Raw genomic sequence first — 24912 nt, 5'->3', positions numbered from 1 at the left:
GGAAACGGTGCTCCCACTCTCTCAGGCCAGGAGGAGAGGATAGATGGATGTTTCACAGCAACACAAAGACTTTAGGAGTCAGTGTCGAGGCCGGTAGGAAGCGTAGTATCTGGGGTAGAGTGGAGTGTAGTGGGTAGAGTGGCTGTAGGATGAAGTGCCGGAGGAGCTGTAGTAAGTGGATGAATAACTGTGGGGGGAAGGCCCGGGACGAGGCGACGAGGAGTAAGAAGATGATGAGGGAGTGTGATGTGCCAAAGTTCCCGTCATGCCGGGGAAGGGACGAGTTCGGATGGAGGGGCTCCACAAGGGGCGGTGAAGCCCCAGCGTTGTGGATCGATAGGGAGAGGAAGGCGCAGAGCCTGTCTGGTTAGGCTTGGGTGTGGTTTGGGTATCTGGGGTGACATGTCTTGAAGCCCCCGGGCTACGGGAAAAAGGAGAAGAAATGTTGAAACGAGAGGAGTCAATTGCAAAAGTTCGAACACCGAGGGTCCACTTGGAGGATGTCGACCCCTTAGGGGTCGAGGACGGGGTCTCTGGAGGTTGAGGAGGCGAGGCAATGGTTGGCGACGACGGACTGCGTGGGAGTACGCGTGACACAGGCGAGCCCGAGGCTGTGGCCGTGGTAGCGGGATCTTCGCACTCAGCTAACGTTGGACTAGTAAGGCAGGATGCGGAGGGACTACTCGTAACCAAAGCTGCACCGGAGCCTTGTGCCAGGTCGGCGGTGGAGGCTGAGGTTGGGAGACTTACTTTGGAAGGAGTGGACTTCCTGCGGGTCAGCTTGCTGCCACGATTGCGGTGCGTTTGCTCTTGATCGAAGGCCAAATCCTCAAGGCGCTGGGTGAGGGCCAGTTTTTGCTGGATGGCCATTCGCAGGAGAGAGTTCAGAGTCTTCTTTTCGTCCTCGGCAGCTGCCAACTGTCTCTGCATCTCATCCAGCTGGGTTACGTACTCGTCGCACCTGAGGAAGTGATAGAAAATGAACCCTTTAAAAATCGCAGTACTGGGAGCTGCACGATGATCAATATCAATACTAGCTAAACCAGGGGTGGGCAAACTTTTTGACTCGCATTGATATGACAAAATTTACGGGGGGGGGGCAGACTATATATTTTACACGTAACAGTCAACCTGGTATTATTGTATCTGTAAAATTGTCATGCAATCTGCTGTTATTATTTATTATTTTATATTTATATTTAAATATTTTAAAAATAATAAAATATTATAATAATTACAATAAAATTAAAACAATAATTATTATATTATTATTATGTAAAATATGCAAATATAACAATAATATTATATATAATTAATAATTAGCATTAATATAATAATTATAATAATCATAATAGTTCTAATAATAATTATAACAATCTAATAATCTAATAATAATCTAATAATAATAATAATTATTATTATTATTATTATTATTATTATGTGCTTGTGTCCCTTTTTTCAGGAGCATTTTGTAAACAACATACCATGTCAAAAAACGAAATTGATAAAACCATCAAAAGGTTGGCTCAAGCCATGATGCCAGCTTGTATGTTGAGTTTAAATACTGAAATGAAATACTTTGGAAAGATTGGGCGGGCCGTATTCAAACACTTGGCGGGCCGGATGTAGCCCCCGGGCCGTAGTTTGCCAACCCCTGAGCTAAACCAAACTGTTGGAAGAAAACAGAACACAATTTAGACCTCAATCCCCATGTTTTCATTTGCTCCGTTATATAGGAGTTTCACGCTATCATCTTATCAGAGCAGACCATTAAGGCTGGGCCATTTTATCAATCTACTTTCCAAAGAAAGTGTCGATGTAGTAAGTCCCATTCAAATATCCACGTGGAAGAGCTTTTCGATCAGCGAGCCGCTACTGTCATTATTGCTAAAAAACACCACCAACCAAATGTGCACAGTTTCAACTGACCTGGTGGCGAACATTGCTCGTAGAGAAGAGAAAGTGGCGGCATCCTCTTTCAGGGCCTTCAGCTCGTTTCTGAGCTTTGTCATTGTGTCGGTGACCATTGACTTCTCTGCCTCGTACTTGCTCTTCAGGTTGGTGAGAGCCACCTCTGCTGTCTGGGTGAATGCAGACACAAAATGATTCATATTGTCATGTCTGTTCAGATAATAGAAGTTTTAAAATGGCCACAGTTTTTACATTAATTCTGACAGGGAAAATATTTGCAATACAAACAAATATGTAGTATGGAGACAATAATTCAACAATAATTTGCAATTCATTTTTGTCCACAGTAGGACTCAAACCATCACCCTCCGCCTTCCTCCACCATCCTTACGGTTGCTACAAAACTGGGAAAAGCAGTGTAATCCCTGCACGAGACTACGGCTATGGCTAAGTACACAGTGTGAAAAATCCTACCTGCTTGTTAGCTTTGAGCACCAGCCTGAGTGTGGCAATTTGCTCTCTTTTAGTGCTGAGCAATGACTTGAGCTTGAGGATCTCCTCCATGCAGCTTTCCTTGTCCTTGTCAAGCAAAGGCGCCAGTTCCCTGGCCGCAGCTCTCTGCCTGGACAGCTGCATGGACCTGTCCACCGCCTGCTGGAGGTGCTTCACCTGGGAATCAAGAGTGGAAATCAGATCTAAAAAAACGGGAAAGAAATCCCCGACGACGCACTACCTGGTCTCTGATGATGGCGTTGAGGTTGTAGACATTCATGGGCTCTCTGCGCAGCTCGCTGGCTGGTTCCAAGGCAGGCGATGATGAGGATGAGGACGATGAAGAGGCACTGATGCTGGGCGAGCGGGTCGGAGGCGTGTAGGAAGTCAGGCTTTGCTCTGACTTGTCTCCGTCCTTACCGCCTCCGTCCCTACCGGATAGGGGCTCTTTGGACGGAGACTCCGAGGGGCTCCGTGACTCTCCAGAAGTTGAGGTTGTGGCGGTGGCGGCCAGTCTCCTGGCAAGGCGTGGCGTGAGGAGAACTTTACTGTTGTCTGACGACATGGCTTTCAGACTGGCACAAAGGCCCCTGAGCCCTCTGCCTTGCCTAGAAGGAAAAACACGATTTTTTCATCCTGACGTTTGGAGTACACGTCTCCATCATGCTGAAATTTAGAACCTTTCAATTAGTCTCACAGGCAGGAACCAAAAATGAAATATTTGTAATTGTTTTGGTCACCATTCATACAGTCATTGGGCATTCTACAGTGGAACCCGTTTACGTCAATGCCCCTCCGGCGTCGACATTAGTGGTTGTCAACATAACTCAAACTGAAACTAGCTATTGCCTGCACATTTGTGCATATTTTTTTTTCTGTTTTCATTAATTCATTTCATTTTCTACCACTTTTTCCTCCCAGCGGGGTACACCCTGGACTGGTGGCCAGCCAATCACAGGGCATTTATAGACAAACAACCATTCACACTCACATTCATACCTATGGACAATTTGGAGTGGCTAATTAACCTAGCATGTTTTTGGAATGTGGGAGGAAACCGGAGAACATGCAAACTCCACACAGAAATGGCAGAGGGTGGGATTGAACCCTGGTCCCCTAGCTGTGAGGTCTGTGCGCTAACCACTCGACCACCGTGCAGCCTTCTGTTTTCACAGAAGAAAAAAAAAGAAAGAAAAAATTCATGTAGTATTTTCTACTTTTGTATAAAATATTTTTGTTTAAAAAAAAAACTTAAACTGTATTGTAGAAAGCAGGAAGTGAACAAATGTAACAGTTAGTGATTGTAAAAGTACCAGATGGAGGGGTAGGATTTAATAAGCTTTGCTTCTTCCTACTCCTTTTGGACATGTGGAACTGGGAACTGATTATGGGATGCACTCAATTGGAATCTGATGCATGTTCAAATGAAATTAAACCATTACCATTACCATTACCATTACCATTACCATTACCATTACCATTACCATTACCATTACCATTACCATAATTCCGCCACATTGCCAAGATAACAACGATTGAAGATGGTAAGTGTCCAGCACTCCATTTTTTTTTTCAGTGTTTTGAGTGAAACATCCGGGTACTCAAAAGACTAAGTGTACAAATTCCGACACAGCCCATCTTTTGGGAGAAATGTAAAGAAATGCAGACAAAATACTAAAGACCTGTAATAGTCCAGCATGACACGGTTGGGTGTCTCGTTGTTGCACAGGCAGACGTGATGATAGAGCTGGGCAAGCTCCTCACTCAGCATCACCAGTTCATCTTGAGCTGCATTCAAAGCCCCCTGACTCTCACTGACTGCAGACTGAGCCGCCTGCAACTCAGTCTCCAAACTAGAAACCTGAAAGAAAAAGACATTTCCGTCAATATAGCAAAAAAAAATGAACTTGATGCTTTTTGCTCCCATCTTTCATGAGCTGAGTTCAAAGTGTACGTACACTACGGATATTGTTCATGATCCAAGTGTGCTGATTAAACATGATTATTGCACGGGTGTGCCTTAGGCTTACCACGACAATAGGCCGCTCCAAAAAGTGACAACATATCTCCTTTGCATTGAGTTCATCAGGTTGTTGGTTGTGGCCTGTGTAATGCTGGTCTATGAAGTTAACAATAAACATAAATGGATGCATTTTTCATAGAAAGACGCCTCTGGGTCTCAAATGTTATGCTAACATTGACTTAAATTGGCTTTTTATTCCTAATAAGAAGAACATGGTGGAGAGTTCCACTGTATTGGAGGATAAAAGGTCAATTCCAAAGTACTACAGTAGACAGTACAAGTTTACCTTCTCCTTTCCCTCCTGGCAGCTCTTTTCTAGCGAGGTCACCTGCCTCTCTAGTTTCTGTAGCTGAGCATTTCCTCTTGGCTTCTCCCGTGCCGTGCCTTCCCCGCATCGAGCCAATCTGCCTTGCAGAGCTTTTACTTCTGACTTGAGCTCAACCACCTCGGTCACAGCCATCTCGTATTTGCACTGCAGGATCTCCAAACTGGGGGACTGATGTGCAAATGTCAGCCTATCGTCCGTTTTCGCCAGCTTGTCGGCCTCATTTTCTTCATCGTCAGCTTTGTGGAGTTCCAAAAGGTCCCCGGGGTAAATCTGAGAGGCCGTACTGGTTTGTGCAACTTGCTTCCCGCAGCAGAGGGCACTGACCTTTTGACCGAGACGCAGGGCCTTCTCGTGCTGTTCAGTCAGAGCCCCCTGGGTGTGCTGGAGCTGGGTCTGGGACTCCTGTAAACTGGTCATCAGTGCCACTTTCTCGCGTTCCACCTGAACGGGACACGAGGGATACAATGTTGTCGTTGATATTTCATATGCACTAGATCCTCGTCTAGTCCAGACTAGGGATTGGAGATTTATTGGTGCCGTCTCAATAAATCATTTCACTCGACATTTTCCAGCAGGAAGATGCTTTGACAAGACGTGATGTTTTGTTTTTGTTAAAAATGTTGTTATCTGCATTTCATGTATTCACAAAGCAACTGGAGTGGACTAATGCCCTTTTGGCGTAAGAATATGCTGGAATAGACAAAGGGACTGTATAGGAATAGAAACAGAATTGGAGGTAGCGGAGATAAGGACGCTGAGGTTCTCATTGGGAGTGACCAGGATGGATAGGATCGGGAACAAGTACATCAGAGGGGCATTAAATGTCAAAGGCCTTGGAGGTAAAGTCCTTTAGGCCAGACTGAGATGGTTGGGACATGTCCAGAGGAGAGATAGTGAATATAGACCAAAGAGGAGGTTTATGGATGTAGTGAAGCAGAACATGAGGGTAGTTGGTGTGAGTGAGACAGATGCAGACGACAGGGTTGGATGGAGGAGACCCCTGAAGGGGAAAGCCCAAAGACAAAGACGAAGAAGAAGACAAAGGGACTGTAGATAAATTGAGAGACTAGGATGTGGTTTTGCAAAGTGGGAATACCGTGCGTGTCACACTAAATTATTCACAAGCCTATAGCTTTAACTCGGAGCCAACCGCATTATGAATCAAACAGATGCTGTCATAATATCCCAAACACCGTTTATAGTTTAAACTCCGCTCGCAAAAAAATCTGGTTGATCATACTCACTGTCGACAGCTGTTGTTTGAGCTTCTGAACCTCTGTCAGGTTCATTTCGCTGAAAAGGTCAGACGATGTCACACCATCAGCTTTTCGACCCGCGCCACTGTTAGCCCCGGTCGCCGACCCTGTGGCTGTCAGCAACCGCGTGGCACCTTGTACATGGCCGTTACACCTGGTGGATCAGAATGAATGAAGCGTCTTGGAGCTGTCATGTAGAACTCCTTATCATAACCCCTTCGTGTCGACACTGCAAGGACTGGCTGAGGTTTTTGTCTTGTCTTGTCATTATCTTTGTGTTTTTTAGCCAAAATAAAATATTACCAAATATCAGCTTTGACTTTGGATAACAGACATTTTTGCACTTTTTCTGATATATTTTGGACCCAGCCACTAACTGGTGGAAAAATGAGAAAAATTAGAAAAATGAGAAAATTAGGAAAATTAGAAAAAAATGAAAAAAATAGAAAAACTACAAAAAAAATTTAAAAATTGAAAAAATGAAAAAAATGTAATTTTTAAAAATAAGGAGGCTGAGCAAAATAAGAAAACATTAGAAAATGGAAACAAATTAGACAAATGGGAAAAATGGGGAAAAAACGAGAAAAATGAGAACATAAGAAAAACAAACAATTGAAAATGTTTTAATCAAATTACTAATCAGATTACAAAGTAATCACATTACTAATGTAATCAGAGAATTTACAGACTTCACAGCCTTGTAACTCAGCCATACGGTCACGCAAACGTGATTAATGGCTCATTTTTAGACAAACTTCTCAACTAGTTTTTTAGTTGGATGTTTAGTTTTGCCTTCTCTGGTCCCGAGAAGCAACAAAAGCCCAAAACAAATCTCCCATTGACGGCGTCTTTTGTTGAGGTACATTTACCATGGAGGCTAAACACAAGAGGCTATACTTAGATATTGGTTCATTTAAGCCCGGGAAATTATTGTAACTACTTTTTTTATCATCACTTCTAGAATGGTTGTCAGAAGTCCAACTTTTCTACCGCTATTTGCTTATTTATGGAGTACCTTGTTGACTCTTCTGCAGTTGGTGACAGCAGCGTCGTCGGGGTCGCCGTGCCGCTGGGTGGGGCAGAGGTGAAGGTCAGGTGCGCGCTGCCAGTGAAGGCGACATCGCACATGCTCAGATGGTGAACCAGCTCCCTGCGCAGGTGTTTCTTCTGCTCACGCTCGCTCTTCAGAGACTCCAGCGCCTCTTCCAGATGCGAGTCAGAGATGTCCTTCAAACGCAGGGCATCCCGTAACTGGCAGTCCAGGACCTCCGCCTCCTCTTCCAAAACCTTGATTTCATGTTTCAAGCCTTCAAATTCCACCTTGATCACAGAGAGATAAAGGGATTTTTAGAAACAGCAATAGTGAATTGCCCTCCGGACATGAAATAACACCCATATAGTCACCTTTACACTCTTATTGCCCAATATAGTAGACATCAATAATAAGCAAAGTTGCATATCTAAGCAAGAAAATAATAATCCGTTTGAGATGTAATTAAGATTTGGGTTGCAAAAAATGTTTTCCGGATGTGTGGAGACCAGGAAGTGAGCCTGTTGCTCCAGCGATCACGGCTGATGCTTGTGTGCCATTACTGACACCTAGTGACCAGTAAAGAATACAACATAGCCTCATACTTTTGAATGCGTCTTCTGAATGACTTTTATTTGTACTTTACTTCATTTCACCATTTTAATGCTTGAAATGACTGTATACCCATACTTTATTGAAATTGTCAATACATACTGTAAATAAGTACAAATTGTTATCAATAAAAACATTTTTAATGAAAATTTTTATTTGGTGGTAAGGATAGTTACATGACTGCCACATGACAACTAGAGCTGCAACAATTAGGTAATGGAATAATCAACGGTTAATTAATTACCCAATTCATCGACAACTTTTTTGTAATAAATATGCCCTGATTTTAGCCTCTCGAATGTGAATATTTTTTTATTTCTTTAGTCGTCCATGAAAGCAGATCTTTGTTTTTTTTAGCAAAAATAAAATATTTCCAAATATCAGTTTTGACTTATAATAGCAATTTTTAATTTTTGCCTCTTTTCTGATATATTGTAGACCCGGCCACTAACTGTAGATGTTTGCTTCATATTAATTTGCTCCATCTATGATCTAAACGATTACTCCATAAATTGAAACAACAAGCTTGAGATTAATCGTCTAAGAAAATGATCATGATCATGAAACTATTTTTTATTATTTAACATTATTTTAACATAGGCTGCATGGCGGTCGAGTGGTTAGCATGCAGGCCTCACAGCTAGGAGACCCGAGTTCAATTCCACACTCAGTTTGCATGTTCTCCCCGTGAATGTGTGGGTTTTCTCCGTGTACTTAGGTTAATTAGGGACTCCAAATTGTCCATAGGTATGTATGTGAGTGTGAATGGTTGTTTGTCTATATGTGCCCTGTGATTGGCTGGCCACCAGTCCAGGGTGTACCCCGCCTCTCGCCCCAAGACAGCTGGGATAGGCTCCAGCACCCCCGCGACCCTCGTGATGAAAAAGCGGTAGAAAATGAATGAATGAATGAATGTGTTTTATTCACACAATTAATAAAAGAAAACAATTAATCAGTTATCAAAATAATTGTTAATTGCAGCCCTACATTTGATCATGGATTAAATGGCGTTTTTTTTATCTACAAACACAGAAACTTGCATCATGAAGAAAAAAAATATGAAATTTCAATACAATGTTTCGTATATCTGTACCTGATTCTGTTTGAGGGTAGAAACGAGTTTCTGCAGTGAGATGTTCTCCTCTTCCAGCTCGGTGTAGTCCTGCGTCAGCCTCAACTCTCGAAACTTGTACTCCCCGATCTCGTCCCGCATGCGGCTGCGCTGCAGTTCCAACATCTCGTTGCTCTGCCGAGACAAAGGAACTGAGACGTGGTGCTACAAATGCTTAGAATGATGTGATAATGTTCCTGTTTAGACTGTTCTTCTTGTACTTGTATCTGCTTGGGTTGATGCGCATACCAACCTCACAAGAGAAGATACTAACTTCTAGCAAACTAGCTTGTATTCTTGACACAATCCATCCTCACCCTTTGGGGTGCAGGGTAGTTTGAACATAACATCATCCATCATTAGAAGGAAAATTCAGGCCTGTGTTGGCCTTTCAAAGCCATGATATGAATCTTTACATCATTAGGCCACTTGATGGCACTGTTGGCCTCACAAAGCTGTTCATGCTTTTGACTGATTGATGACAAGCTTTTTTCAGTGATAAAACCATGGCAAATTATTATTATTATTGATGATGAATATGGTTCTAAGACTCATGGGTATTTTTAAGTCAACACATGTCAGCCAATGTAAAAATCCACAAGATACTGCAGTCCTCTCTGGGACTGGTGGTATCAGTACCGCTTATATATGGACAGCGACGGAGGTTTGGGTAACATTACCTCCCGCACCTCCTGCAGGAGGCCGCTCAGGTGCTCATTGTCAGCCTGCGCATTGGCAGAAGTGGCCCGGCTGTGTTTGAGCTCGGCCTGGAGCTCCAGGAGCCGGCCTATGTAGTAGGCTTCCTTGGTGGCGGACTCCTGAAGCAGCGTCTCCTCATTGGTCTCGCCGTCCTCAGCCACCTTACGCTGGGTGGAGTAGGCCTGGCCGAACGCCTGAATGCAGTAAGAGAAAACAAGGTGTGAAGACGTCTCTCGGCAGACGGCTGGGATAGGCTCCCGCGACCCTCGTGTGTGAGGATAAGCGGTATAGAATGAATGGATAGATGTTGCTATTGAAATTGGATAGTTACATGACAACTAGAGCTACAACAATTAGGTCATCGATTAATCAAGGGTTAATGAATTAATCCACAACTTTTTTCGTAATAAATATCCTCTGATTTCAGCCTCAAATAAACAAACTTTACACTGACAACAATAAGGATGGATGCCGATGTTCCAGAATCCTTATGGAATAAGCATGACTCCATCTTTGTGAATAAGTCATGACACATCTTCCCCTGTGTGTGTGTGTGTGTGTGTGTGTGTGTGTGTGTGTTTTCAGACATGCATCTTTCAGACAGTTAGTCCAGCCTTAAGTGCTTCTGTGCTTGTGGTTCTGCGTTATTCATAACTAGAGACCACGGAGCAGCAGCATGAAGCTTAGAGATTCATAAGCACTATGTTCAGACCAACCCTTTCACAGGGTGAAGTCGCAAGTCCACCTGGATTCTTTTATTCTAACAGTTGTGAAATGAATCCAGGAGTTTCAAGGACAGTTTACATTTAGCAATGCCAGCACTGGAGAGAGCGATCATCTGCCAACAAAGATTTATCCTCTTTCCTTTATGACCTCTGTCAGCGAGGTGGTGCCGTGGGTCTAAACTTGTGTATAAGCACAACCGTGTTGTCATACTGGCCGAAAACATTGGGGAAAATATTCCATTCCTAACAGGTATGAAAGTGAAATACAATGTCATACGATTAACCTGTTTTTAATTCACGTTGAATGGGCGATCAAGAATGTACAACAGTTTCTCCACTTTATTTGTTGAGAATTTTCATTTTTTTATATGATATTTTTATACTCTTATCTGACAGAGCTGTTGTTTTTTGTGGTAATGCTTTTATGTTGAAACTTCAAAAAGCAAACAGGAAGTCACAGTGTGCACATTTTAATGCCGTGTAACTAGACAATGGGTGGGCAAACTTTTTGACTGAGGTTGGGTTTTAAAAAAAAATGTGGCTAGATACAGATCCGACATACTTGCTCACGGTGCAACAAAACAAAAAACACAACACATCCGCAGCGAGTTAGCGCGTCACACGAATCGACAACTAAGCACGAAACGTAACACGCAACTTCAAACTGTTGTTTTCAAATGCCCGCAAGGCATGCTGGGTAGTTCAGTTGCAACAACAATATGAGCTATGTTAACTCCTCCTTGTTGACTTCTCTGACAACCTAATCAACATATTTTGCAATCAAGCAAAAATGTGACAAATGTGGGAACATGTTGGAGGGGGAAGAGTACCACAAGCTACCCAGCATGCCTTGCGGCGGGAATATATGCATGGTTTTTTTTGCATGGGTATAGATATTTGTTTGTATGCCGGTTACTTTGTGCCTCTTGTTGTGTTATTTGAACGGGTTTGTTGTACAATCTACAGAATGCATCTATTTTGGCGACTCAAGCGTGATAAAGGTTTTAAAAAAAAGGAATTCCACCTTTGAATATAACATAACATAGCCAGGACCTTGTGACTCGACATAGACATTTATTAACTTCATTGAAGTCATTTATTCTGAATAATATTCATTTGAAGCTGCACCTCTTCCAGTATGATCCTACCTAAAAGCTCCTTGAGGAAAGCAGTGGGCTGACAAAGGGTGTCAGATGACAATATACCAAGCAGAGAGGTGCGTCACTGGCTGTGACATCATACACGAGTAACAGAGCATCCCTATGGGCCGTGCGTTCCTTCTCTGTTTTTAGCACTGATGCTCAGCAAATAATGTGCATCACAAACACCCTTCCTAACGTTTTCCAACATGTTCAAGATCCGTTTGAACATGACTACAGCTAAGGATCTGAAAAATAAAACTCACTGCATTACAGTTGGAAGACTGTTGGTTGTTTCTATGAAAAATGGGTCCTTTTGTGTTGACACGTGTTGTAATATTGTCAGATTCCTCATTATTGCTATATTGTGTGGGAAAAAAAGGCAGCAATGTTGAAATTGTGTAATTGTAATTTTTGGAAAACTGGACTGGACTGGTGGCCAGCCAATCCCAGGGCACATATAGACAAACAACCATTCACAGTCACATTCATACCTATGGACAATTTGGAGTGGCTAATTAACCTAGCATGTTTTTGGAATGTGGGAGGAAACCGGAGTACCCGGAGAAAACCCACGCATGCACGGGGAGAACATGCAAACTCCACACAGAGATGGCCGAGAGTGGAATCGAACTCGGGTCTCCAAGCTGTGTGGCCTGCGCGCTAACCACACGTCCGGAATAAAGTTGAAAAAACAATCAGAGAAAAAGAGCTATTAATAATACACTTTTTCACCTACATCACAAAGCTGAGAGGCAGTTTTTCATAGAAATATCCAGTAAACCTGCACTTATACAAAACTTAATAGCATCTACTGTACTGTATGAACATGCGTTGGGTTGCAAAATACAAAGTCACCCTTGTATCTTTTCATTTTGTGGCAAAAAAAAGTTTGGATCCCCCAGTTCTATGCTCAGTCGTCATTCCTAGCATTTAGTACTTTCGGTATGTTATGCCTTATAATACTGTTAGGATTTTGTTGTTACTTTCTCCTTGTTTTTTGTCTGGCGTCTTCCTGTACTGCTGTGTTGCTGTTTCCCAACTTTTACTTGTAGTTATTATTATCATTACAATTTGACTTTTTCCCCAGCTCTGTCTGAAGTCCTTAGTTTGTGCTTTGTTCTCAGCCATTTTATTTTTAGCGCTGCGGTCTTGACTATTTTTGTATATTCTTAATATATTTGTTTTTGTACAGCACTTACAGTATTTTTTTCCAAGATAGCAATGCATGTGTCAACAATACTGTGTACAGATACACTCTTAATCCTTATAATGTTATTATTTGAGTAAATGACATTTGATGTATGCCCTTGTCTGACTGTGTTGCTACCCTTTCTCGCTGTCCTTGTTGTATAGGACAACAGAGCCCTCAGCCCAGTAAGCGTGACTGGCATGTGATGTTTTCCGTAATGGATTAGTCCAATATTGTTGCCTGGCAAACAGGTGGCATGAAAAACAGGAAGACGCCATTTTATAGTTGCACACACTCAAGTGCAACCTGTGGGGGATCCATGTACGCTCCGATCTGGAAGTCTTCAACAGGCAAATATAAGTCTGGATCCACATGCATTTGTACTTATATGGAGCCAGACTTCTCCTGGACTGGATCTCATAGAATTATTATCTGCTCAATCGTTTCCGTTTCACATGATCTTACACTATTCACTGTGTGGAGTGAATGGCTTTTGTTTGAAGCCTCGAGGCTCCTGGTGAGGTAATTAGCAGCCGGCTGCGGCTAGCTCTCTACTGCGTGACTGACCAAGCGGTCTGAGGCTACCTCATGCTGCAAAGAACACGATTAAAGCAACAACTGTGGTTGTCTTGGGGGCGTTTATACCGTCTTCAAATAGTTTTATTTCACTTGTGTGGTGATGGCTTTCCTTTTCTTTGACGCACTTGACCGATGTAATGAAGTCCAAACAGATAAATAATAACCGATGATGACTACTATTTTATTGTATTGCGATATTAACTTATTATTTTTCTATGTATTTTAAACCAGCAATGGATTCCAATGTATCTTGGAATTTGCAGCCTTGGCTGGACTGACTGACTGACCGGCCGGACAGTTTGGGCCCACAGGAGTGCTAAGGGAAGAGCAAAAAGGAGCTTTCTCGATGTGGTTTGAGAGGTCATGAAGATACAAAGGAAACCCGTTATCCGCTGAGGCGACCCCTAACGGGACAAAAGCTGAAAGTGAGAGAAGAAGACACTAATTTGCTTTGTCACCATAACAAAAAGCACACAGCGTATACTTTCTAATACAGTATTTTGACCTACGCTGGATTTGTATTACCATCTTTAATGCCCCGAATGCATCAAAGTGCCCCCACCCATCAACGCGAAAGCTAAGCAGTTTTAAATGAGGAATTTTGTTCCCTTATTGTGCCCAAAATGAACTGAAGCGTGAACCTTAAAGCTGAGGTACATACCAAAGCATGATTATGGAGTACCGTTACACCCCTACGATCAATACTATTTGGAGAATATTATAATGAATTTTACAAGTATTGCAATACTGCAATCAATATTACCTGAACATGCATGCAGGTAGAAAAGAAAATGACACTTTTTCTTTGCATTGTTACCACCACTAGAGTAAAATATTAAATATAATTAAAGTACGCCTCACCAGCATGCAGCCTAAAATGACTTTTTAAATCCCATATATCAATGCCTTACTTTTTTTTAAGTAACAAGCCATACCGCTGTTGTCCCCACCTCCTGCAGCTGCTCCAGCTCCAGCCTCAGAGCTTCCTGCTCGGCCTCTAGCTCGGCGTACTGCTGCTTTAAGCTCTGGTTCTCCTCCAGGACCGCCAGCCCGCACTCCGCCGCCCGGATCTTCTCGCGGTTGGCCTCCGCCAGCTCCCGGCTCAGACGCTCCACCTCGGCTCGGCACTGCTCCACCGTGTCTCCGCATCCTCCTGCTGCTGCTCCCCCGGCGGCCATCGCCCTTCTCCTCCTCCTTCTCCCGAACAGGACGCGGCCGGAGGAGGGACAGAAACCTGCTTTAAATGTTATGGAGTAAACAATAGACATCCATAAATCCATAAATAGGTTGAGTCATCTTCAGCCAGAGGATGCAGCAGCTCGTCATGATCCTCTTTGTTGGATCCAGCTGTGGACCACATTTATTGTTAACGGCACATCACTGGAGGAGGATGCGAGTGTTGATATCAATCCGATACCGAGTACTGTACAAACGTGGACAGTATTGCCGATACCAATAATTGAAATATTTTGTGATGAACACAACACAGCAAAACGATTGCAAAATATAATACATTTAAGAATATTTTATGTAATAAAAGATAATGTCACAACAAAATAATACAACCACTCCCTTTTATTACGTACAATTGTTTGAGCTATGATACTGATACTGCCCTATGTATCGATATCGACATTTGGATCAATCTGCCCGCCCCAACCAGCACTACTGCCTTGTAGTGACACTGTCGTAGAGACACTAATGACATTAAACATACACCATTAAAGAACGCAAATGACATAAAATCCATTTTAAATAATTGAAATAGTGACATTTATCGAGTGGCTTTTTTTGCTATTGCGACAAATACGTCACACCAGGCTTTCAATCGCAACTTTAAGGCTAAAAGCACGATAGCGATATTTCACTAGCGTTTCTATAAATTCATTGAAGAAATATAGTAAGCAATGTTGTAATATTTGACGTCCTATTAAAGGATACCAACTGTTAAATGGCTTGAGAATGACCTTTAAATCGAAAAATTAAGATTTAGTAAATTAGCTGTTTACCTGACAAACTGCCATTTTGGGCACTATATACACTATACTGTAAACTTAGTTATAGTGTCCAGCAGGGGGCAACACACCCCCATTTTAAGATAATAAGTGGAGCGCACGAGAACTATGACGTAAGGCCTTCAAAATAAAAGCATGTTATGGTGTTAAACTAATATAGTACTATATTATTTAGCAGTATAAAATTCGACATTGGTAGGCGTGGTAGTATGGCAGTAATATACATACTATAAGAGCATATTCAATAAGTCAATGTTTGATGGGGTCAGTTATTGAGATAAAGTAAGCGCCAATCACGTCATCACTTTGATTTAAAATATGTTAAGTCACGCTACTGTTTTTATTTTGAAAATGCACCCGGAAGTGAAATCCCTGCTGTGGCTAGCGGATCACTGGGTATATCACTCCCGCAGCAGTTACAACACATTGCACGTTGCTAGTTAGTTGCTATGTTGTAGCTATTAGCACGGTAGCCATTCCTTTGCTGGGGAGGGAGACCCGCCGTTTTTTCAACAATTCTCAACTGATTATACTCCAAAGCAGCAGATCGACTGCTATATAACGGATACCGCCGAGCAAACTTCGAGTGTTTTCCATTCGTCGTTAGCTTAGCCAGCCAGCCAGCCAGCTAGCTAGCTAGCTAGCAGCTCCAGTGCTAACCGGCTCTTCGTCCTCGAAGCGAACCGTCACCCGGCCGGCTGGAGCACCATGGCAATGAGACAGACTCCACTCACCTGCTCTGGTCACACCCGGCCTGTGGTGGACTTGGCATTTAGTGGAATAACTCCCTACGGCTACTTCCTCATCAGCGCCTGCAAGGGTGAGACTGGCATGCCATTCATTCACATATACACTAGTAGTAGTTGTGTCACTGCAGGTACCCAGAACATGCTGACTCATTCTTTGTTTATGCTGGTTAGTATAGATTAAGTTAGCGTGTCAGCTTTGTATCACCATATTAAATAGCAAAAAAACACCACACTGATTTACCTGCATGGCACCTGTTGATTGAGCTGTCTCACTGAACATGACTTTTCTTACGTTAGATGGCAAGCCCATGTTGCGCCAGGGAGACACAGGGGACTGGATTGGAACGTTTCTGGGTCACAAAGGCGCAGTCTGGGGAGCCACTCTGAACACAGACGCCACCAAGGCAGCCACCGCCGCAGCCGACTTCTCAGCGTGAGTGAGAAGTGATGATTGCCGACGTACTGTCAACACACGACTGACCTAAAAGGGTCATTTCTATGAAAAATTGGTCTATTTATGTTAACCTTCATGATTATCGCTAAACAGCAACATAACTACTGTCTAGTTACACAGCTTTAAAACATGCACACAGTTACGTTCAGACTTCCTGCTCAGTGCAAAGTTACTTCCTGCTCGGTGCATATGACTTACTTATGACTCCATTCATGTCAAATAATCACAGCTAGACAAATATTTAATGTTAAACATTGTGCTCTCCAGGAAAGTGTGGGATGCAGTGAGTGGCGATGAAGTTCTCACCCTGGCACATAAACACATTGTCAAGACTGTCACCTTTACTCAGGTGAGTAGCGTCCCGATGCCGATGAAGCCATTTGGAAGTGTTACATTTTCAAAAACTTGACTAAATAATCACCGACTCTGGCAACCTCTCAGGACAGCAACTGCCTGTTGACAGGAGGCAACGACAAGCTCCTGCGCATCTATGATCTCAGCAGCCCTGACTCAGGTGAGGACATGCAAACATGATAGTCTTATCGTCTTATCCTTATTTTTCACATTATTTTGTATATTCAGCACCACAGGAGATTGCCGGTCATACCTCAGCCATCAAGAAGGCCCTTTGGTGTAACGACGACAAACAGATCCTCTCGGCCGCAGAGGATAAAACTATAAGGTCAGTGAAGTAACCATAACGTGGTCCCATGCATTATTCGCGAATCAGGCCAATGAACGATGAATGTTTTTTCCGCGTACGGCCAGACTCTGGGACAGAAGCTCCATGGAGGTGGTGAAGACACTGGCCTTTGATGCGTCCGTGAGCAGCATGGAGTACGTGGCTGACGGCGAGATCCTTGTAATCACGTACGGCAAGACGATCGCGTTCTACAACGCTCTCAGGTTTGTCGCGCTTCCGTCATATTGTCCACATTAAGCCAGCAATTGGCATTTCAACAAATTGTATTTATCTTATCATTATGGTACGGTTCCATCATCATAGTGTTACTACAATATAAAGACCTAAATCACCAAAAAATAAAAAACATGACTAATTAAACTCCTATTTTAATCAGCCTGGACCTGATCAAGGCTGTGGAGGCGCCAGCTCCCATCAACTCGGCTTCCCTCCACCCAGAAAAGGACTTTTTTGTTGCTGGTGGCGAGGACTTCAAGCTCTATAAGTTTGACTACAGCACCAAGGAAGAGCTGGGTGAGGACCTGCTTGTACTGCTTGCTTTGAGGGGGGGGGGGGCACAACATGCACACCGAGGGCATTAGCCAACTCCTGTACACGTGTTTGAGAGTGGCTGATAGATATGCCAATACGAAAAATGTAGCTCCTGTATTGCAATCGCTCCTCCACAGTAACATTTCATAAGCCTCCATATTAGAAAACAATAAACTAAAGGTGTCATTTAACAATGCGATGCAGAGAGCAAGTGATAAACTGTAAACATGTAGAAATGTCTTAAGGATATTTACTGCACTTTCGTTGTGATCTGGAACTATGTAAAAGTAAGATATATAAAAAGTAAATAAATGTAGTTTTTGGTAGTCACTGTGCCTAATACCATTATTGGCTCTCCTTTCTCTAGAATCCTACAAAGGTCACTTTGGTCCTGTGCACTGTGTCCGCTTCAGCCCGGACGGCGAGCTGTACGCCAGCGGCTCCGAGGACGGCACTCTTCGTCTGTGGCAGACGGCAGTGGGGAAAACCTATGGCCTTTGGAAATGTGTTCTTCCTGGTGAATATCCCGCTTTTATCATTTTTGTTAAAAGCAAATGCTGCTCGGAGCAAAATGATGGGGAATGGAACAAGTGGTGACGGCAGTATGACGCACGTAGACTGTAGCTTTTAGTACTCACTAGTTACATACACTACCAGTCAGACGTTCATTGAATAGCATGAGGAAGTGTGTCCATCATGAAGGTTTGAATTAGGTTTATTTTCTTCATGCAATCCTCCATACTAATTCTATCTTCTGTGTTTTGTGTGATTCCACAGAGGACCTCGGAGCAGAGAACACAGAGCCGCTCTATACTACGCCCCCTGAGATAAAAGTCTAAATTAAAAAAAAAAAACAATGATTTGGAAAATGCACACAAAAAGGTTGCAAAAAAACAAGGAACGGTGGTCCAGGTTGTATCAGGCCCCAGCAAGGAGCAGAGTCTGGAGCATCTCCATCTGCCAGGAACTGATGTGGATATTATGGCTGACTTGTCTGTCATAGACAACGCCCACCCACTCACACTCACACACACACACACACACACACACACACACACACACACGGTTTATGTAGGCATGTGGCCAGTGAGGGCTACAGGGTAAAGCAGCAGAGCTTATTGGGTGTGTTTTGTTCATGGCTGCCTGCTTTCTCTCTGATCAGCTGCGTTGTTTATGTCTGCTTAAACATTTGTACGCTCAGTTTTGGTTTCATCGTATTTCATAATGAGCATAATGGACATTTTTCTTTTCAGTTCATGGTCGCAGTATCGGAGCTACTTCTACATGCAAACTCTGTGAGGACCTTTTGGTTTATTTGCTTTGAGGGTTTGCTGGAGCTGCACGCCTTATGGAAAAAAGTTCATTGTACAAGTAAAAGAATGTTTTGTGACAAAGTGGAAAGGGAAAGAAATATGTCACCTTTTCCTTTTTGGTTTAATTGTCATCCAATGGTTAAATAAATAAATGTGTTACTGTTTTATTTCAAGGTAATGCACAAAATGGCAATGTGGATCTATTTCCTTTTGTATACCTACAGTAGGTAGTATGTGGGAAAATAAAAAAAAACACTTTTATCCCCTTTAAGAAGCAATTGAACAATTTTTTGAAATGCTCGTGTAGTCATAAGCTCTCCCAAGATTAAAATGTGACGAGATAAATTAATGGCCGTAATAAATCAATCACAAAATAAAAATTAACTTGCTAATTTTTGCCATCCTCAATATATTGCCACGTTTTCCTGATATCTAGAATGCTTCAAAAAGAGGCAGAAGGTTCACGCTCTCTCCGTGGGGGGGTGGCGGGGCCGTGAGCATACACAAAGCGCCAGACTCCAGCAATGCAAGGTTACGTAGAAGTGAGCCGAATATGTCAGAAAGTGGTGGCAACAAAACTTCCCCACTGAAAATATAACCCATTATGCCCAGTGTTTTTGAATTTTTTTTTGGGGGGGGGGGGGGGGCAATCACAGGGCACATATAGACAAACAACCATTCACACTCACATTCATACCTATGGACAATTTGGAGTGGCCAATTAACCTAGCATGTTTTTGGAATGTGAGAGGAAACCGGAGTACCCGGAGAACATGCAAACTCCACACAGAGATGGCCGGGGGTGGAATTGAACTCAGGTCTCCTAGCTGGGTGGCCTGCGTACTAACCACTCAGCCGTGCAACGTGTCGATTCTTGTCATTTTTCAACTGGTCCTAAAATTCTGAGCAGGAGTTATTCATAAATATGCAAACATTTTCCCCAAAATTTGTATTTAAACCATTTTGGAATAAGGCTGTAACATAAGAAAATGTGTAATAATAATACAGTACACAGTATTACCTTGAAGTTACCGTTACCAGAATACTATGAAACTATCAAATGCTTAGCAACTATATCTTTAGACACAATTTCTTGTTTTGTTCCATCTTTCATCTATCTATGTTTGCTTCTGTGAACGAGGGACACATATCAGTACTTGTACAATATTACTGTTGATAGTATTGAGCGCTGCAATGCCATCATTGTGAATGACGGCGCTGTCCGTTAAGAGAGGGAGAAAACTGCTTATGGACGCATTTTTAATTCAGAAATATTTACAGTGACGCTCACCCAGTCAATGAACAAAGCTGAATGGATGGGTGGCGTCCATTCATTCGTTCAACACATTGACGTGACCTATCGCTTGCTGGCGTCCCCCCCACACCCCCCCACATTGATAATATAAATACCACAAGGAGGACGCGCAGCACAAGCAAACCAGGACCTTTTCACCCTTCTGTGTTCCTATTCTGCATGCCAAAGCTGCCGGCTCACTTTCACCATGAAGGTAAGACTATTTCAAATCAACATTTAACAATATTATTATTTATGCACTGATTCTTAACATTTTAGATGTGGTGTCTCCACCACGATTTACGATTTATGATATTTAATTGCTAAGTATCGAAACCATGTTTTTTTTATCTCACTCACAGGGTTTGAAGACCATCACTTTAACTTATGTTCTCACGCTCGTACTGGCTGCATTTGTCATCCAAACCTGGAGTGCACCAAAGGTAATATTAATATACAATATATACATTTATAGTATACTCTACCGCCATTATTTATTAGTTAAAAATATATAATTAATATATGCAGAGTATGTGGTTTTTGTCAATCTCAAGGTGTCGATTGCTGTTAAAAATATATACGGTAAATATATTCATGTGCTATATTACTATGCCGTGATTTGACAAATATATATATATACAGTACTTTTTTTTTAAAGCCGCAATCAATGAAAACACCTTAAGATAGAGAATAAAAGCACATTGTCATTTATTGCAAAGAAGTAGAAATCATGGTGATTGTATTCCTCCCTGGAAGGGTTCTTTCCAAAGGAGAAACTGGACCCCGCAGGCTATGCTGTACCTGAAAGGCACTCGTATGTACCTCTACTTTACCTCTAATGTACTACTTTTTATGTAAGATCACACTTACTGGTTTTCAGTAACGTGCACTGTTTTGTTTTGTTTTTCCAGAAGGACGCAGGTTCATCTCAGAGGACCGAAAAGAGGGAGACGTGTATGATACGTTACACTTAGGTACAGTGACATCTTCCTACATTTAAGTAGAATAGAACGGTCCACATGAATAGAGGAAATTATAATACTTTCAAATTCATTCAATGTCAAATTCATTCAAATAAATAACAATTATTAATGATACATTATTGTTATTTAAGAAAAACTAAAAGAGTGTAATATACTATTATTTTAATGACATTGTATAAACAGTGGTGTGAAAAAGTGTTTGCACCCTTCCTGATTTCTTATTTCTTTTTTTTGTTTTGTTTGTCACACTTAAATGTTTCAGATCATCAAACACGTTTAAATATTAGTCAATGACAACACAAACGAAAACAAAATGCAGTTTTAAAATGTAATTTTTTATGGTTAAGGGAAAAAAATTCTAATCTACATCTACAATCTGCCCCCCCCCCCCCCCCCCCCAAAAAAACCCAGAATTTAGAGATTAATTGAGACCTGTAAGTCTGGAAAAGGTTATAACGACATTTCTAAAGATTTGGGACTCCAGCAAACTGCAGTGAGAGCCATTATCCACAAATGGCAAAAACATGGAACAGCAGTGAACCTTCCAGGAAGTAGCCCGGCTGACCAAAATGAGCCTAACAGCACAGAGACGAATACTCCAAGAGGTCACAAAAGACCCCACAACAACATCCAAAGACCTTAAGAAAGACACTGGGCAAAAAGTTCCTAGACGAAAACCACTGCTGAACAAAAACAACACTAAGGCTCGTCTCAATTTTAGCCATCTTGAAACATTTACGTTTGACAAAACAATAAAGAAATAAGGCAAACACTTTTTTCACAGCTATGTGTATATATTGAAAGAAAAAAGTTTTTTTTGGTGCAGTATCATTGCAGGGTTGAAGGTTTCAAAAGGTACATGTGATGTTTTTGACTTTCAGAGACCCGCAGCCAGAATACAGAGAAGCTGAGTGTGGACCAAGCCGCCTCTATTTTACTCAACTTTTTGCAGCAGTCCCGGGATGGAGGTGAGAGTGGCATCTATGGCATCCAATGCTGAGCACAGAACTCGGGAAATACAAGACGCTATAACTTGATGGTTAAAGGATAGTCAAGACGGCAAAGGAAGCAGATTTACATGTTTGGTTTAGTCTTAAGCATACAGTAAGATTGAACAATAAAACATTCATTCATTCATTTTCTACCGCTTTTCCTCACGAGGGTCGCGGGGGGTGCTGGAGCCTATCCCAGCTGTCTTTGAGGCAAGAGGCGGGGTACACCCTGGACTGGTGGCCAGCCAATCCCAGGGCACATATAGACAAACAACCATTCACACTCACATTCATACCTATGGACAATTTGGAGTGGCTAATTAACCTAGCATGTTTTTGGAATGTGGGTATACAAGTATAATGATGATTACAAAAATATTACAAAGCAACTTCTATGGTTTTCATATGAGATAATTTATGGTGTCATCATTATATCTTCAAAATAAAGTCACCTTTAGTTTTACCTTTTAGGCATTAAAATGAACATAATCATAATAATTTCTTTCCATGAGCGTATATTAGAAATATTGCTGACATTTTCCTCGTTCTTGCAGCAGACGAAAACCCGGATGAGGTGTACTTTCAGGAGATGCCGGTGTGGAAGAGAGAATACTTCTGAGTACTCCTTCAAAGATGTTTTTGTACATTGTGTAAATAACCTGAGTATATTTCAAGCGTGATGTTTTAATAAACGACAATAAAAGTATTATCACAAGTTGCACTGCTCTTCACATGGCCAGCAGTTTTTTATATACACTAAATACTATGTACACTAGACCATGGTTGGGCAAACTTTGACTCGCGGGCCGCGTTCAGTTAACCAAATTGTCCACGGGCCAAGACTCAATATTTGATACATGCAAACTGTTTTACTTTATAATTCTAACAGAATTATTTATCCGTAAAAGGAGCACTTTAAACATCATATCCCATCAAGTAACAAAATAGAATTTTACAGTTTTTTTACGATAAAACACTAACTATTAAAGAACAACTCTGACTACTTGAAAATCATGTTGACAGCTTGAATGTTAAAGGTTTAAATACTTTGGTAGCGACTGGCCGGTTGGATTCAAACGCTTAGCGGGCCGTCGTTTGTCCACCCTTGCACTACACCTTATAATACGTATATTAGTGTGTTCTTTCCATAAACCGTCAGGCAGCTAATGAACACAAGAAAAAAACAGTTAAAAGTTCAAACTAGCAAATATAAACACACGTTGGGTCTTTGCCCCCCATTTTTTTTCATGAACGTGTGAAAGGTTGTTTGTCTATAAGTGCCCTGCGATTGGCTGGCGATCAGCCCAGCGTGTAACCCCGCCTCTGGTTCCAAGTCAGCCGGATAGATATGAGAAACTACAATGCAGTCCTGTTCATTTTTTTTAAACCACAAAATAATTGGGTCATTTCTATGAAAAATATACCCGTTTATATATCAACATTAATATTTCTAAGTCGCAAGACACAGCATAATACAGCATTTAAAATGTGCACACAGTGACTTCCTGTTGAGTGTAAAGTAAGCTTCAAAATAAAACCTTGGCCATATTAACCAGGATTCTAACAAAATGCACCAGAGTTAGGGCATGAAATATTATATGAAAACAAAAGTTGTTATGCAGGGAACATAATGTTTACCGACTTTTACTTACTACAGTGGAATCCATTTACGTCATCGCCCCAGAGACTGACTCTCTGACGCGGACATAAGCGGTTGTTGACATATCCGAAACCGTGACCTTAGAACCATACGTGATTATGACGCACCATCACACCCCTTCAGAACCTCTCACCTGTCATACTACGAACCTGACACAAAATATTAAAGTATGTATTTTTTCTATCACTAATTGGACTTTATTCCTGCAATACTGACACATTTATCTTGTATTATGAACACTTGATTGTGTAACATTAAATCTAAACTCTTTGGGGTTTTTTTTTTTTTTGAGTGTCTCTCATCATCATTGGTGGATTTCAACAAATTTGCAAGTCAAAGAAACTCAAAGAAAATGTTTGTTGTTGAAATAAATGACAAACCTCCCACATTGTCACAGCCATTGCCATATCACCTTCAACTCATATTAGTCAGATTTGGTGTCGGATCAATTCCACTGACCTTTGGCGGGTAAAAATGCCATAGATCAAGGTGGTGTTTACAACCTTATCATAAACCCGTTTGAGCCAAACATACATACATAGATTTTATTGATTTCTGGAGATGAGCAAAATACATCAAATTCCATACTGTTTTGGGGGGCTAATATTTACAATGGAACCCGTTTAAGTCGTATGTCGACCAACTGAAAAGCATCCGCTTAAGTCATACCACTCTTTGTCAAGCCTGATAAAATAAGGTGCAAAATTTTTTGCACAAAAGTAAGCACAAATGGAGGGAAACAATGCCAATGTGGGATGCCAACCTAAATGGGCTCCACTGTGTTTAACATTTCTGCATGTGTTGTGTAGAGCACATTATTACTTTTATTCCCAGTTAGACAAACAGGACTACTTTACTATGTCACCCTAAAAGAGCCAACTACAAAGTTATGAGTGGAACTTCTTAGGGAAGCAGGAAAGCAACCAGTCAGGTTTCCGAAGTGCGGCCCAAGAGCCATTTTGAGACTACTATTATTAATGAGATATATGATTACATTAATTTGCTTTGTCACCTATAGCAGTGTGTTTAGTTTATCTTAGTGCAGTGGTCATTGACCTTTTTGGACGTACAGGCATGTAAAAATGCATTTATATTTCCTAATACTTTTGGGATGTGCCGGT

At 41.8% G+C, this 24912-nt stretch overlaps 3 protein-coding genes across 7 annotated transcripts; 2 read left to right on the top strand and 1 right to left on the bottom strand.

Moving 5' to 3' along the window:
- Positions 1-15182, bottom strand: LOC131125039 (protein bicaudal D homolog 1-like). 5 transcript variants are annotated; one of them, XM_058066159.2, is made up of 12 exons: positions 15107-15182; positions 14033-14331; positions 9444-9656; positions 8746-8898; positions 7026-7330; positions 5999-6164; positions 4713-5195; positions 4086-4264; positions 2645-3011; positions 2386-2580; positions 1930-2081; positions 1-961 (listed from the first exon to the last, which is right to left on the bottom strand). In XM_058066159.2, the coding sequence occupies exons 2-12, from the start codon at positions 14273-14275 to the stop codon at positions 79-81; spliced, it is 3339 nt and encodes a 1112-aa protein (XP_057922142.2). In that variant the 5' UTR covers positions 14276-14331; positions 15107-15182; the 3' UTR covers positions 1-78. The 5 variants fall into 5 exon arrangements, with proteins under 5 accessions (XP_057922142.2, XP_057922140.2, XP_057922145.2 ...); XM_058066163.2 differs by lacking the exon at positions 15107-15182 and having other exon boundaries at positions 229-421; positions 751-961; positions 14033-14519; XM_058066157.2 differs by lacking the exon at positions 15107-15182 and having other exon boundaries at positions 14033-14518.
- A 315-nt stretch (positions 15183-15497) lies between these two features.
- Positions 15498-19049, top strand: strap (serine/threonine kinase receptor associated protein). Its single transcript, XM_058065973.2, has 9 exons — positions 15498-15932; positions 16159-16294; positions 16583-16664; positions 16757-16829; positions 16898-16997; positions 17084-17221; positions 17395-17531; positions 17917-18066; positions 18327-19049. The coding sequence occupies exons 1-9, from the start codon at positions 15821-15823 to the stop codon at positions 18386-18388; spliced, it is 990 nt and encodes a 329-aa protein (XP_057921956.1). The 5' UTR covers positions 15498-15820; the 3' UTR covers positions 18389-19049.
- Positions 19050-20313: 1264 nt separating this feature from the next.
- Positions 20314-22840, top strand: spx (spexin hormone). Its single transcript, XM_058065976.2, has 6 exons — positions 20314-20370; positions 20519-20599; positions 20913-20970; positions 21068-21130; positions 22021-22107; positions 22686-22840. Exons 1-6 carry the CDS (start codon positions 20365-20367, stop codon positions 22748-22750), a joined length of 360 nt encoding a protein of 119 aa, XP_057921959.2. The 5' UTR covers positions 20314-20364; the 3' UTR covers positions 22751-22840.
- The last annotated feature ends 2072 nt before the right edge of the window (positions 22841-24912 follow it).

This window comes from Doryrhamphus excisus, linkage group LG2, assembly GCF_037039965.1.
Source record: "Doryrhamphus excisus strain RoL-2023G ecotype Guam linkage group LG2, RoL_Dexc_Guam_v1.1, whole genome shotgun sequence".
In the NCBI taxonomy this organism is placed as follows: Eukaryota; Metazoa; Chordata; class Actinopteri; order Syngnathiformes; family Syngnathidae; genus Doryrhamphus; species Doryrhamphus excisus.
The sequence above is the reverse complement of the archived record's forward strand: the minus strand, read 5'-3'. Positions and strand labels throughout refer to the sequence as shown.